Source organism: Trichechus manatus, unplaced genomic scaffold, assembly GCF_000243295.1.
Source record: "Trichechus manatus latirostris isolate Lorelei unplaced genomic scaffold, TriManLat1.0 scaffold00001, whole genome shotgun sequence".
Taxonomy (NCBI): Eukaryota; Metazoa; Chordata; class Mammalia; order Sirenia; family Trichechidae; genus Trichechus; species Trichechus manatus.
Genome location: NW_004443937.1, coordinates 36,667,585 through 36,683,852, shown reverse-complemented (window position 1 = coordinate 36,683,852; position 16,268 = coordinate 36,667,585). Strand labels below are relative to the sequence as shown.

General features: G+C 37.8%; 1 protein-coding gene across 6 annotated transcripts in view; it reads left to right on the top strand.

The window, feature by feature from the left end:
- Positions 1-9,440, top strand: part of DENND6A (DENN domain containing 6A) — an 80,517-nt gene extending 71,077 nt beyond the window's left edge. For all 6 annotated transcript variants that reach the window (XM_023727521.1, XM_004368637.2, XM_023727516.1 and 3 more), the window contains 8 exons: positions 79-144; positions 233-297; positions 1,695-1,784; positions 3,111-3,164; positions 3,272-3,381; positions 3,502-3,604; positions 6,775-6,849; positions 7,357-9,440. In XM_023727521.1, the coding sequence (XP_023583289.1) occupies positions 79-144; positions 233-297; positions 1,695-1,784; positions 3,111-3,164; positions 3,272-3,381; positions 3,502-3,604; positions 6,775-6,849; positions 7,357-7,488 (695 nt within the window). In that variant the 3' untranslated portion in view covers positions 7,489-9,440. The remainder of the gene's footprint in view (positions 1-78; positions 145-232; positions 298-1,694; positions 1,785-3,110; positions 3,165-3,271; positions 3,382-3,501; positions 3,605-6,774; positions 6,850-7,356) is intronic.
- Positions 9,441-16,268: the final 6,828 nt, after the last annotated feature.

The window sequence follows — 16,268 nt, the reverse complement described above, 5'->3', positions numbered from 1 at the left end:
TAGTCATCTTATAAAATTTCAGTTTTGTGTTATATATAATTAGAGTAACTGTAAGAATCTTTATGATATTTCCTTCAGGTGAAATCCCTAAACAGGTCAAGGTGAAAAAATTGAAGAACCTAAAGACTCTGGATTCTAAACCTGGTATTGGCTGTTACTAATTTTTAAATATATACTTATATAGATATTTAGGTTTTTCTGTTTATCTTATTTTCTTCTTTTCACTTCCTAGGAGTTTATACTTCTTATAAGCCATATCTAAACAGAGATGAAGAGATTGTAAAACAGTTACAGAAGGTAATTATCTGTTCATATTATTAATTTCAATTTCCTTATTCAGGTATGCAGTATCCAGTTAAAACAGTATGTTTATGGATAGTAATGTGAAGTGTTATTTCTGTTTTGAACCAAAGCTTGATACAAACCAGACTAAAGTAGCAGCAATTATGGACTAGAAATACAGGGCTTCAGCTACAAACCAGTGCCAGTCTTCCTGGAAACTTGGGAGTTATAGGGAAAAGCCATAGACTACCATGAGGAGGGGATAGGGAATAGTCAGTATTGTCAGAAAACTATAAATAGTTTTAATACAGCAAGTATAAAATAAAGATGGTCTGCATTGTGGACTGATACGTTTAAAGTATGGGATGAATGAAGCTGACTAATTTAGAGACTCATGTTTTGCTCTAAGGATTTTTTAAATGGTTTACTGCATAATAAACTTTATGTTAAGTTACTTCAAGATAAAGTTCTACTTACAGAAACTACTTTGACATCGGGACTGAACTACTGGGCATGAAGGCTGTGGACCATAGTCTAGGGAAACATCTAGGTCAGTTGGCAAAACACAGTTCATAAAGATAAAGTTCTGCATTCTATCCTGGTGAGTAGTGTATGGGGTTTTAAAAGCTTGTGAGCGGCTATCTGAGAAGCAACTGTTGGTCTTTTCCCACCTGGAGCAAAGGAGAACGAAGAAAACCGAAGATTCAAGGAAGAAATTAGTCGAAAGGACTAATGGCCCACGTGAACCACAGCCTCATCTAACCTGAGACCAAAAGAACTAGAAGTTACCTGGCTACCATTACCAGCCACTCCAACTGGGATCACAGTTAGAATGAGTAAAAAATGTAGAACAAAATTCAAATTAAAAAAAAAAAGACCAGACTTACTGATCTGAAAGAGACTGCAAGAACCGCCCAGACTGTTGCCTTAAGACCACCTTCCAACTTGAAACTGTAGACATTCCCGGAGGTCACCTTTCAGCCAAATAATAGACAGGGCTCTAAGATAAACAGTAACACCTGTAAGGAATGTACTCCTTAAACAATCCACTACAGGAGACAAAAAGGGCAACATTTGCCCAAAACCAAAGATGAGAAGACAGAGAGGGAAGGGAAACCGGACTAATGGGAAAGGGAAACCCAGCGAGGAAATGGGGAGAGTGCTGACACATTGTGGGGATTGCAGCCAAGGTCACAAAACAATTTAAGAATCATTGATTGGAAAATTAATTTGCTATGTAAACTTTCACCTAAAGGGCACAATAAAATGTTAAAAAAAAAAGATGAAATTCTACTTTTTTTTTAATATTAAGTGTAAATGTATATTTATCTGTCAGTTGAGCTTCTATAATTATCCATTGTTTTATATTCCGTGACACTAGAGTATAGCTTGTCACTGTTCACTCTTTTAAGGGTGTACAACAGAAACGTCCTTCTGAGGCTCAAAGTGTTATTCTTCGACGCTATTTTTTGGAACTGACACAAAGCTTCATCATTCCATTAGTAAGTTAACAAATGCAGATTTGCTTGATTTAATGATTTGTTGAAGGGTATATGAATGTTTTTCCCACCCACCAAAATGTTATCTTTAGTTGTGTGTTTTGCCTGCTCATGGGTTTAGTGATTACAAATAGAGCCCTTTGCAGGAGGCCTGTATTCTGTGTTCTGGTATTAACTCCGTGACTTCCGTAAGTCATTTCCTCTTTCTGACCTTCAGTTTTCTTATCTGTAAAATGTATCTAATTCCACTTTCCCTACTCCTGTAAAGATTACAGCCTAGGAAACCATATGGGGCAGTTCTAGTCTGTCATGTAGAGTCACTATGAGCCGGAGGCAACTCAACGGCACACAAAACAAAAAACAATTATTTATGAACATTATATATATTGGGACAACCTGGAGATCTTTGCTGTTATACTTTGGGAAGAAATATTCTTTCTTGGATGTCTGTTTATTTTGTTCATTTAAATCTGTTTAAGTCAGTAAACAAATACAGTGCTTAATAGCATGGACTGAAATCAAGTAGACCTGAGTTCAAGTCCAAGCTGTGTAACCTTGGACAAGTTAACAGCCTTTTGAGGCCTCAGTTTCCCAGTAATCCCTGCCAAATAGAATCGTTGCAAGGATTAAAAGAGATCATGCATGTAAAATGTTGAGCACATTTCTGGCACATGGTTAGTAAGATTAATTACTATCATTAGAAAGACATAGTTCCTCAATTATCCAAGATTTAGTTAAATTTTTTAAAATTTTATGGTGAGATACATATAACAGAAAGTTTGCCGTTTTTTAACATTTTTAAGTGTACAATTCAGCGACATTAATTACATTCTCCGTGTTGTGCTACCATCACTACTGCCTATTTCCAAAAGTTTATATCACCCCAAACAGAAACCTAGTACTCCCTTAGCAATAACTCCCCATTTCCCCTCACGCCTACCCCTCGTAACCACTGGTTTATATGCTTTTGCCTATTCTAGATTTTTCATGTAAGTGGAATCATACAATATTTGTCCTTTTGTGTCTGGCTTATTTCACTCAGCATAATGTTTTCAAGCTTCATCCATGTTGTAGCATGTATCAGAATTTCATTTTCTTTATGGCTGAATAATATTCCAAGATTTATTTAAATTTTTATTGAAAAATCTCACTCTGCCTAAATTGAGCTGTATCTAGTGTGGGGAGTGATAGAGTGGTTGATGTCCATTGAAACAGCATGTGGTGAAAAACTTGGAAGCCCATTTCTTTCAAATAGATCTATTTAAAAGTTTTTGAAGACTACCTGAGTAAGAACGTCTAACTCTGATTAACTTTTTTTCTTGGTTTTAGGAACGGTATGTGGCAAGCTTGATGCCTTTGCAGAAAAGCATTTCTCCATGGAAGGTATGAATATAGTCATGTAAATTCCTCTCTGAATTCTCTAACAGTAGTTAACTCCTGTGAATATATCCATTTCTAATCTTTAAAATATAGTATGTCCTGTTTTCTAGAGTCCACCCCAACTAAGACAGTTCCTTCCAGAAGAATTTATGAAAACACTCGAGAAGACAGGACCTCAGCTGACCTCTCGAATAAAAGGCGATTGGATTGGACTTTACCGGTTAGTCTGTTTTTTTGTTCTTGTTGTTTTCTCATTTTTACCCATATACAGAGCTTTATTTATTTATTTTTTTAAAAAGTCATAATCAAACTTTACTTTTTTAAAAAATTATATTTATAGGCATTTTTTAAAATCTCCTAATTTCGATGGCTGGTTCAGGACCCGGCGGAAGGAAATGACCCAGAAATTGGAAGCACTCCATCTAGAAGCTCTTTGTAAAGAGGTTAGAAAATGCATGTTTGTGTGATGATTAACAGCTACTGAAAATAAAGATACAGTTATTCTTAGAGGAGGGAGGATTATACTCTTACCCCCTTCTTTATAAACACTACTAATGCTGATTTTTCTAGATTGTGTACTATGTGCCAGGGACTTTCTATGGATTACCTCTTTTAATATTCACAACAACTCATTGAGGTAGGTGGTTATGATCTGCATTACGGGACACCTGAGGCTTAGCGAAGGGAAGTGACTGCCCTTAGTCCGTATCACTGCTAAGTAGTGGAGCCAGCAGGAGGTGAAGCCCACGTGCAGGGCTCACAAGTGCTGATTGTGTGTGTCCCTGCTTTCAGTGACCTCAGGTTGGTAGCTTAGAATCGGCTTAAGTGGGAGTATGTACACCACAGAAATTGGCAAATGCTGCAAACCAGAGACTTTTTCTGGAGAGCTGTTGGTTAAACATGCACCAGTATACTACTGGATGGAGCCAGGATTCAAATCCAAGCTGTCTAACTCCAGATCCTGAGTTCTTTTCCAGTATTCCTTATTTAGTTAGTGTTAGCAATATTTCATATGCCTGGACTGACTTTTTCATGTTCCATAACTTACCACCAGGCTATTTTTAAATTAAACTATTTGTGAAGATATAAAGGGTAGTCTTATTTTCATTTGTGTTTAGCTTTAAATATCGAGGTGACCTATCTCCAGTGTTAACTGTCTAATCATAAACACCCAGTGACTGGTTTTGAGAGGAGTGTGATGAAAACAACCACAAGTGAGCCCAGAAAGAGCTTGTTGGAAGATGCAAAACTCATGTTCACAGTTACCTTAATTTGTTAGCTAATGAGCCTTGTAAATTGAAGTACTCACTACTTGGTTTAGGGGAGGGGCATACTTTTGCACTTAGCATTGCAGTTTTGTTTTTCTTGATTAACCTAAAAAAGGCTGACTTCAGAAAAGAATTTTCTGTTATCCCCCCCCACCCCGTTCTGGTACTCCAGTCACTTGTAGGTTATTCCTCTTGATAGAATCCCACATAATTCTTAGGGTGTCTTCGTTTTTTTAAATCCTTTTATCTGATTTTTCCTCAAATAAGTTGGTGTCAAGTGCTTTATCTTAAATCTCACTAATTCTGACTTCTATTGCCCCAGTTCTGCACCTGTGACTTTCTGTTGAGTTGTCTAATTCTGACATTTTATTGTTAATCTTCTGGATTTCTGATTGCTGTGTTTCTATGGATTCTTGCATCCTGTTAAATTTGTCATTATGCTCTTCTCTAATCATTTTAATTTTCTCTATTGTGTGTTCTGCATTTTGCTTAATTTCCTTCCTAATCTCTTGAAGAGTTCTGTATATTAATCTTTTGTATTCTGCCTCCAGTAATTCCAAGAAATTTTCTTCCTCTGAATATTTCTAGATTCTTTATTTTGGGAGCTTGCTGAAGCCATCATGGACTTCCTCTTTATGTAATTTGATATTGACTGTTGTCTCCAAGCCATCAATAAGTTATTATATTTATTTATTTTATGTTTGCTTACTGTGTCCTAGCTTCTTGTTTTGTTTTGATATGCCCAAATTGGCTGCTCATGTGAGCTAGTTTGATTTATTGGCACCTTTGAAGCTCTAATGTCCTGTCACCAGGTGGCTAGATCTGTTACTAGATAATGTGAGCGCAGGAGTCCGCCCACTCCTCCTGTATGGATTCAGCTCAGGTGCCCAGGTACATAGTCACCAAGTGTGTGGTGCAGGCTTTCACTTGCAGTCCTAGACAGGCATGGGTGATTGCTGTAGGCACAGGCATCTGGCTGCAGCAGGAGGACACACTCTGAGCCAGGCAGGGGGCTGATGTGTCCCTCCCCTCCCCCCACTGCCGGAGTGCCCAGGAGGAAGGCGTACTCCTGTTCCCTAGAGCACGTTGGTGGGTGGGTTTTGCAGCTGGACTATGAGCACCCAGTGCTGTTGGCTGTAAGGACTGGGGGGCACCTCTTATTCACGGGCCCCTATCGTAGGTGGCGTGGGTGGAGCCACCAGTCCTCAGGCCCTGATGTGGGTAGGTGAACACCCTGCTTAATGGGCAGAGCAGTGTCAGATGTCACGAACCTACCATTTCACAGCTGAAACAGTTGAAGTTAGACTTCAGGTATATATCCTGTTGTTCTGTGGTAATGAGGGCTTATGCTGTTGAAATGGGCCCACACAAGTCTATGCAGGGGGAAAGGCACTCAAAGTCTGTGGATCCCTTATGCCTGTGCCTAGGCAACAGAGCTGTGCCTACCCTGGGCTCCTGGCTTAGGGAAGCTGGCAGTTTATCTTTTCCTGTTTGTTAATTTGTTCACTCTCCAAGGCAGGGAGAATGGCTCCGGGTGTGTGACGGATCCTACTTCCGGTCCAGGGGACTCGGCAGTCGCTGAAGCCGGTCCGGACCCAGTGCAGAGCAGGGAGCGGGGAGGTAAATGAGAGAGAGGTTTTTCCCTAAGGGGGCTGTTTTTGATCCGGATGCAAGTACTTACCTTTCACCGATTGAGGGCTGCTTCTCACTGGTTCTGGGTGGCCGAGTAGACTCTCTGCTGCTGGATCTCTCCCAGTGCAGAATACGCCTCCCGAGCACCACTGCTTGCCTGCCTCACCACTCACCCATGAGCCAGTCAGGCCTGAAGGACTCAGGCTCTTGCCAGGTCAGGTCTGGCAACTCCTTGCTGCTTCCAAACCGTCTCTCCCTCCCCCTGCCACTCAGTCCGGTTCCTCAACTTTGCCTTTGATGTTCAGGGCTCCTAGATTGTCATATATAATTGATTCACTTGTTTTTTCGGGTCTTTGTTGTAAGAGGGTCCACTGGAAGCATCTGACTACTCCACCATCTTGGCCCTGCCTCCCAGAAAAGAATTTTCTTTTACTTCTAAATATTAGACAGTTGTTCTGGCTTATGTTGAAACTTATCCACTTAACAGTTATTATGATATTATGTACACAGTTATCCTAGTACTTCCATACTATAAAAAACCAAACCAAACCCACTGCTGTCGAGTCTATTCTGATTCATAGTAACCTGGTTTAAAATACCCTGTTTTCCTTTTTCTTCTTGTCCTTCCTTCCCAGTAGCCTCTCCTATTGAAATAGAGCCACTTGAATATTATTTTGAGTGAATACTGATACTGGATTTATTTATTCTTCTAGGACTTACTTCTTTGGATACAGAAACACACAGAAGTAGAAACAGTAGACCTTGTATTGAAGCTGAAAAATAAGCTGGTACGTAGTCAAAGCAGATAAGACTAAATTGACTTTTCTGTGAAGATATTTTCCTCTCCTTTCAGTTGTCAATCCATGATACACCACAGAAGTGATTTTTTCAATGAGAAGTCATGAGATTGATCAGTTGATGATAGATCTTCTTGGGTACAAATGACTGAAAATACCTGGTCACTCAAGCAGATCATAATGATGACATATATCCTAAAGTTATTTGCATAGAGTCTAGTGAGCCCTACAAAAGCATTGTCACTTTAATACCACATAGCATGCCTGGATATTATCTGTGAATTTGCATAGAAGCCTTTTGTGGAACCTAATAATGTTTTATGTAGATGGCATATTCTTTACTTTTTCTTTTTTTTTTACAGTTTCTGTAAATTCTCTTCTAAATAAAGTCTGAAAGTTTCCAAATCATTAGACCATTAAAAGTGTTTATCTAGAGAATATAATGTATTAGTTTAAATTCAGAAGATAGTTTAAATGCTACTAAATGTTCCTTCTTAGGTGCAAGCTGATCGAGAGCGTTTACCTGTGAAACCTGACACTGTGGAAGAGTTACGGACACACATAGATGCAATTATCTTAGCATTGCCAGAGGACCTGCAAGGCATTCTGCTCAAAACGGGCATGACATGATATTTGCCAGGATTTTCCAGCCGAAAAAGATTGCGCACCGTGAAGCATACTGACATTTCAGCCAGACGCACAAAAGAGATGTCTCAGTGGCAAAGAAGTGGAAATCAGCCGCAAATGCTAGCTACAGGGTGGAAAGACTGTACTGTATAAACAGACCTTTTTAGTGCATTATTTTTTAAAACGGATATCTATGATGGTTCCACTTTAATACTGAAACACCGAAAGGCATTTCTATATTTTTAATCATGTTCTAAAGTGCTCTTATGAGAGGCCTGTGGGGCCATCGGTGTAAGTGATTCCAAGCTGCAGTGCTGGCATTGCAGATATTTTTTTAAATTGGTGCTGCTTTGCCCAATCATGTTAAAACTCAGGGGGATATAAAAATAACATTCACACTGGCTGTCTTCTTAAGAAGGACAAGATGAACTGTTCAACTAGAGCTAGAAGTAATCCATGCTTATGTAGTGCCTTCTGTTGTCCAGCTTGTTTCACAAAGCCCAGCTGCTAGTCTTGAAGCTTTTTTCTTATGATATGTAATTTTATAAGGCATTTTATTGAGTAATCAGTGCTTAACAACGTGTTTCTTGCCTCCCAGTGTGTTTATGAGTAGGCTTCTTTTTTTAATTGCCATGTAGAAGGTTTTAATTTCATTAGCATTTTCAAAATTTAATCATCAGTTTCTCCAAAGGCAAGAAGGTATTAGTATTAATTATGGACTAGGGAGGAATAGTTATTTCCTTGTAACGTTTACTAGTTGGGCCTGTTTAGATTAATTAGCTTGGATTTTTTCAAAGATATTCTAATGATAAAACTCGATATCATCAGCCATTTTTTAAACTCAACTGTTCCTATTTCAAATGTATTCGTAAGCCTTTTATGTGATAGTCATTTGAGTGAGTGTAAGATTGATTTTTCAGTGGCATTATTTGTTTGGCAGGGTTTTCATCCCCCTGATGTTTCTGAGAACACTTCTACTGTTGTTTGCCATGGGATGTTTGCCTGAATCACTGTTATAGCCAATTTTTGTTGTTGTTGTTGTTTCTTTGTTATTTTTTATTTTTATTTTGTTTAAACTACCTTGCCAAAAATAGAAGAATGTGGTTTGGTAGAGTAAGTAAGATTGCTTGGTTTGTGTTTGAATAGGAGTGCCCTACAGAAGCCACTATGTAAAATAGGCACACAAGACATAGCATATATGTAAATAGCTGTGTCTTGAATTATCCTCTAAGTAACCAAATTTAGTTGTCGTTATTTGTAGAAGAAATGGCTTCAGAAGCTATCTCTTCTTCTCTCTTGGTGTAAGTCATAAGGGACTCCTGACCCAAGCAAGGCTCTGTCTGTAAGTAACTGTGGTCTAATACCCAAATGTGCCCTTTTCACATGGATACAGTCTCTTCAAGCATACCTCAAAGTCATAGAGAGAAAATGGCATTTGAAAAAAATCATCTCCCTTTGATCATATGAGTTATTTTGTGAAACAACAGTTGTCCCTATAGAAAAGGGTAACTGCTTTTATATGATAAAATATTTCATATCTTTCTGGGAAACCTCATTTAGGTATAAACGGTCATCTTACTATTTTTCAAAAAGGTGTATTTCAGTTATCTTACAATTTATATACAGTCTGTGACCAGAATTTGAAAGTTGTTAGTGTCATATCAAGGATCTTTTAAAGTATACCACTGTAGGATGTATCATTTCAAGTTTATTTTGCACAGCTGAAGAGTAGCAAAAGATGCCAGTTAGCATGATAATGGTGTCTTCATATCTTCTGTATTTCACTGAAACTTAACACATGTTGGAAACCATATCATACCTACCAGATTTGTTTCTTAATTTCAAATTATGTACTTGTAAAAATAACTTAAAATTGCATTGGGAACCTGAGAAAGACTGGCTGGGTAACTTAATTTTTTGTGTGTGATTTTCAGTTTTTTTTTTTTTTTTAAGAGGACTTTGTTAATATCTGAACCCTGCCATTTAATGTTTATCTCCACCAGCATCAGAAGGAATCACTGCTTTAAGGGTGTTATATAATGCCTAGTGCCTTCTGTTTACAGTGTAAAAGAGGCTTTGTGAAGGCATTTATGGTCATACTGAGAACAATTAAAGGCCTTGGATTTTAAACCACTTGGATAGCTTGTGTTATTTCTGAGTAGGGTTGGAATACTTTAAAAAGTACTTGGTAAATTAAACTTGTGCTTTTGGAGTTCCTTTTACTTCCTGAGAGGTTGTTTTTTTTTTTTTCTTTTTCTTTTTAATTCAAATGTCAGCCTTCTTCCATGTACTTCACTATGAGTAGGTGAATAGTCCAGCTTAGTAGCAGGCAGATCATTTAAGTGATTGCATATCTTCCCAGCAGTACATCGATTTTATGAAATATTCTGATGAAAACATTTTAGTTTACTAATCTTAGTATTATTAGATTCTCCTTTTTTTTTTTTTAAAACCTTACTCTTATATAAGTTTTCTTTTTCTTCCTTAAAAGTAGCAACTTTATAATATTATTCTTTGGATTTTAACTTGTTTATTAATAGTAAGAAGACATATTGGGTATTACCCCTTTTTGAAGGTACAGAGTAATATTTTTCAAAGTATGCTACGGAATATTTTGTTGTTGTTTGGTGCTGTCGAGTCGGTTCTAACTCATAGCAACCTTATATATTTTAGTAGATTTTAAAGAGATGGCATTAAAATATGTGATTTTGTTTTTATTTGTTTATAATTTAGTTCATTTGTTTTTACAAACTTAGGTTTTACTAATGTTCTCCTTTTTAGCATAATTTGGGGGAAGAAGTGATTTAAAAAATTATAAGTACCAACTTTCTAAAAGTAGTTAAAGAAGATGAAGTTTCTCTAATTATAGAGAAATATCTTCTAAATATCAAATATGTTAACTCATAATAATGACTAAATTCTTGTAAATAACTTGATATCCTTTCAGATACCCAAAATACATTACTTATTTGTCATCTGCAGCTTGGCCAAATTGTGGTATGTATTATGTCAATAGAAATTAGTTTTGTTAATAAAATAGAGCTCCTAGAATTTTTTTTCCAATTATACTCCTCTCTTTGAAATAGATGAAACCATTTGATACCAGATACAGAATCATGGTTCCTAAAATTTATCCCATATCTAACCAATTTTTAATAAACAAGTTTTAAGTTAATGGTTAGTTAACAAAGCAGTTTATGAAGTTTATTTTGCAGTTCTAGCATTCCCTAGGTCATGATGGCTAGATATTGAGAGAAAAAAAGATGGTAGTCAAGTTCTGCTATATCCCATTCTCCAGTGTTACCTCTGAACTTACGAATGCAGCCTTTCTCTGCTACTCATTATGTGAACGCCATGCTATGTCTTTCTCCAAATTTAAATCATTGCTGTCTCATAGTTACAGATCTCACTCTATCTTACCAACTTCACCTCCAGGCTTGGGTTCTTTTATTTATTTCTTCTTCCCCCTCCCCATTCTCTTTGTCATCCTTATGCCATATCTGCTTAACCATTAGAAAACTAAACTTCATGGATCCTTCATCTCTTTGCCTGCGCCTTGAGTTTTGTTCTGTATCAGCCCATATGGATACACTGTAGTATAAATTGCTTCTAGATTGATAAAAATACTTTTGGAAAATAGTAACTTTAATTCCAGAGATGCCATCCTTGCTATTAAGGAATGGATTTTTAGACTTCAGTAGGAAACTCCTGAAATTATTGATTTTGGTCTAATAAACTGGATAAATAATTTTATAGTCGGAAACTCTGATGGTAGAGCCCAGCAATTTGTGTTTTAAACAGCTTTCTTGTTGTTGCTGGGTGCCCTCAAGCTGATTCCAACTCATAGCAACCCTGTTGGACAGAGTAGAACTGCCCCACAGGGTTTCCAAGGCTGTAAGTCTTTATAGAAGACTGCCACATCTTTCTCCCGAGGAGCAGCTGGTGGGTTCAAACTGCTGAGCAGCCAAGCGTTTAAACACTGCCACCAGGGCTCCTTTAGACAGCTTTATTGAAATATTATTGACATGCAATAAACTGTACAATTTAAAGCGTACCGTTTGATAAGTTTTGACATTTGTATACACCCATGAAACCATCATTACAGTCAAGGTAAAGAAAATATTCATCATCCTAAATTTCCTCATGCATCTCAAAAGAAAGGCCTGATGATCTACTTCTAAAAAATCAGCCACTGAAAACTATAGAGCACAGTTCTGTGCTGACACACAGAAGGTTGCCATGAGTCAGAATCAACTCAACAGCAACTTTTTTTTTTTTTCAGGTTACTGTGATGTTGAGCATCTTTTCATGTGCTAATTACCATCTGTACTTGGACTTAACTTTGGACACATCATCAGGAAAGACCAGTCGCTATAAAAGCATATCATGGTTGGTAAAGTAGAGAATCAGTGGAAACAAAGGACACCCTCGGTGAGATGAATTGACCCAACAGCCAAAACAGTGGGTTCACACATAACCAACGACCATGAAGATGGCACGGGACCAGGCAGTGTTCCCTTCGGTTATACATAAGGTCACCGTGAGCTGGAGCTGAGTCTGTGGCAACCAACAACAACAGCAACATAACGATTTCTTCTGTGAAGTTTCCAAATCCTTTGCTCATCTTTTTAATTGGGTTGTTTAGTTTCTTATGGTTGAGTTTTGAGAGTTTTTTATATACCCTGATACAAGTTTTGTTAGATGTATACTTTGCAAAGGTTTTTTTCCCCCAGTCTGTGACTTGTTTTTCCATTTTCTTAACAGTGTCTTTTGAAGAGCAGAAGTTTTTAATGATGATGAAGTCCAGTTTATCAATTTGGTCTGTTTTAGATTGTGTGTTTGGTGTCATAGCTCTTTGCCTAACCCTAGACCACAAGGATTTTCTTCTATAATTTTTGTAGTTTTAGGTTTTAGATTTAGGTTTATAAACCATTTGGGATTAATTTTTGTATATGGTGCTATGGTGGATCTCAGCTCATTATTTTTGCACGTAGATACCCAGTTGTTACCAGCATCACTTGTTGAAAAGGCTGTACCTTGTCAAAAATCAGTTGCATTGCCTTTGCACCTTTGCCAAAAATCAGTTCTCCATACATGTGTGGGTTTATTTCTGGACTCCCTATTCTGTCCTATTGATCTTTTTGTCTGTCTTTATGCCCATAACGCACTGTCTTGATTACTATAACTTAATTCTTAAAATCAGAAAGTGTTCGCCCTTCAACTTTTCTTTTTTGAAATTGTTTTGGCTATTTTAAGTTACTTGCATTTCCATATGAATTTTAGAATCAGCTTGTGAATTTCCACAAAAACTCCTGCTGGAAGTTTGATTGGAATTGCATTGAATACATATCAGTTTTTGGGGGAGAATTGACATCTTAGAAATGTTTAGTTCTGATCCATTAACAAAGTATATCTCTCCATTTAATTATGTCTGCTTTAATTTCAGCATTATTTTTGTAGAATCAGGGTATAAATCTTTCACATCTTTTCTTTTAGATTTATCCCTAAGCATATCGTATTTTTGATGCTATTATAAGTGGTATCATTTTTTTAATTGTTCATTCAAAATTTTAGTTTAAAATCCTGGTCTATAGAAATACAGCTTATTTTTGTATATTGATTCTGTATCCTGCAACCTTGCTAAAGTCACTTATTAATTCTAGTAGCTTTTTTTGTAGTTTCTACTGGATTTTTTACATAGGAGATCATGCCATCTGTGAATAAAAACTTTTACTCCTCTTTTCCAATCTGAATAGCTTTTATTTCATTTTCTTGCCTGACTGTACTGGCTAGAACCTGCAGTACAATGTTGAATAGTATTGGTGAGAGTAGCCGTTTCTGTCTTGTTCTTGATCATAAAGGAAAAACTGCAGTCTTTCACCATTAAGTATGATATTAGCTGTAGGTTTTTTGTAGGTGGCTTTTATCAAGTTGAGGAAGTTCCCTTCTATTCCTAGTTTGCTGAGAGTTTTTATCAGAAATGAGTGTTGGATTTTGTTAAATACTTTTTTGTTTTTGCATCTGTGGAGATGCTCGTATGGTTTTCATTTTAGTTTGTTAATATGATTGATTTGTTAACATTGACTGATTTTTTTTCAAAACAATACAAGGAGCACGGTGGGGAAAAACTGGGTGGACCAGGGCAGAGTTGGAGCAGGACTTCTCATTGTATGTAATTTATGTTATTTTAATTTTTTTAAACTGAAGTAAAATACATATAACAAAACATTTGCTATTTCAACCATTTTTACACATGTAATTAAGTAACATTAATTAATTACCTTTACCATTTTGTGTAACCATCACCATTATCGGTTTCCAATTTTTCCTCACCCTTAACAGCCACTCAGTGCCCCTTAAGCAATAGCTTCCCCTTTCCCCCTCCTACCTGCCCCTGGTAGCCACAAAGTTTTTATCACTATCCATTTGCCATCCCTGGGTGGTGCAAACAGTTAACGCATTCGGCTGCTCACTGAAAATTGGAGATTTGAGTCCATGCAGAGGTTCCTTGGAAGAAAGTCCTGGTGACCAGCTTCTCAGATATCAGCCATTGAAAACTCTATGGAGAACAGTTCTACTCTGACACACATAGGATCACCATGAGTTAGAATCGACTTGGCAACAGTTACTGGTATCCATTTGCCTATTCTAGATATTTCATATAAGTAGGATCACAAAATATTTGTCCTTTAGTGTCTTATTTCACTGAGCATAATGTTTTCAAGGTTCATCCATGTTGTAGCATATATCAGACCTTCATTTCTCTTAATGGCTGAATAATATCCCATTGTACGTATATACTACATTTTGTTTATCCATTGATCGGTTGATGAATACATGGGTTGTTCCTGCCTTTGGCTATTGTGACTAATGCTGCAGTGAAGATTGGTGTACTAGTATCTATTTGGGCCCCTGCTTTCAATTCTTTTGTGTATATACCTAGGAGTTGAATTGCTGGATCATATGGTAATATCATTGCTGGTGTCAGATGGATCTTGGCTAAAAGCAGAGCATACCAGAAAGATGTCCTGTGTTTTATTGACTATGCAAAGGCATTTGACTGTGTGCATCATCACAAATTATGGATAATATTGTGAAGAATGAGAATTCCAGAACAATTAATTGTGCTCATGAGGAACCTGTACATAGACCACGAGGTAATCGTTTGAAGAGAAGCAGGGGATACTGCGTGGTTTAAAATCAGGAAGGGTGTGCGTCAGGGTTGTAACCTTTCACGATACCTATTCAATGTGTGTGCTGAGCAAATAATCCAAGAAGCTGGACTACATGAAGAAGAACGCAGCATCAGGATTGGAGGAAGACTCATTAACGACCCGCGTTGTGCAGATGATACAACTTTGCTTGCTGAAAGTGAGGAGGACTTGAAGCACTTACTGATGAGGATCAAAGACTACAGCCTTCAGTGTGGATTACACCTCAACATAAAGAAAACAAAAATCCTTACAACTGGACCAATAAGCAACATCATGATAAACAGAGGAAATATTGAAGTCGTCAAGGATTTCATTTTAGCTGGATCTTCAGTTAACGCCTTTGAAAGCAGCAGTCAAGAAATCAAATGTGTATTGCATTGGGCAAATCTGCTGCAAAAGATGTCTTTAAAGTGCTAAAAAGTAAAAGATGTCACTTTGAGGATTAAGGTGCACCTTACCTAACACATTTTTTACTAGTTAAGCTAAACTATTGTTTGGTTTTAAGAAGACTTCAGGGGATATTTTTTGTTTAAGGTTTAAAGATTATCTCAGGGCAATAGTTTTAGAGGTTCATCCAGCCTTCATGGCGCTAGATTCCATGAGAATTTTAAATTCTATTCTGCATTTTTCCCCTTCTAATTAGGATTCCTTTATAGAATCCTTGATCAAAATGTTCAGTAATGGTAGCGGGGCACCATCCAGTTCTTCTGGTCTCATGGCAAAGGAGGCAGTTGTTCATGGAGGCAATTAGCTACACATTCCATTTCCTCCTACTAGTCCTGATTTTCCTCCTTCCTTTGTTGCTCCAGGCGAAGAGAGACCAACTGTTGTGCCTTGGATGGCTGCTTGCAAGCTTTAAGACCCCAGGCACTATGCAGTGAACTATAAACATGTTATTAGCACCATCAACATGTTAACAGCAATTCCAAAGACAACAGCAACTCGAAAGATTTGTAAGAATGGTGTGGCGGGGGCATCTGACCTCCTCCTAACTTCATGATGGGGGAGGATAATCATCATCAACATTAGCCCAAGGCTGATTCCTATGAGGTGGAGGTCAAACATACCTCCACCCTCCAACTTTTTCACCAGTTCTGACACCAGCCATCCCTCTACTTCTCTGCTGCGTTCCATAATTTGTTGCAATGGCTACACAGAACTCACAGACCATACTCACAGTTACGGGGTTTATCAGGGAAGTAACAGGTTCTTACAGTTCAGGCTCAGAAATGACTCAGGATACAGTTCTTCAATCAGAACACCTTCTTCTTGCCCTCTACTGCCGGGACCCTCTCGGGGCCTTCTTGGGCAAGTGTTAACAGCTCTTAGCTCCGTGGGTTGGCTAACCCCTCCACAGCCATCTCACGCCCGTCTCCTGGTTCCTGCTGTCTTGAGCTGCTATCGTTCTTGTTACTGCTGCGCTGCTGTCTCTCACTGTCTTTCATGTTACAGCTCCCTCTCTCTGTCTCCTGGGTCTAGGAGGTTCTCAATATAGGGATCACAGGTCCAAAGTACATGCTCTGCTTCTGTCTCATCTTCTTGGTGGTAGTAAGATCCCCTCTCTGCTCT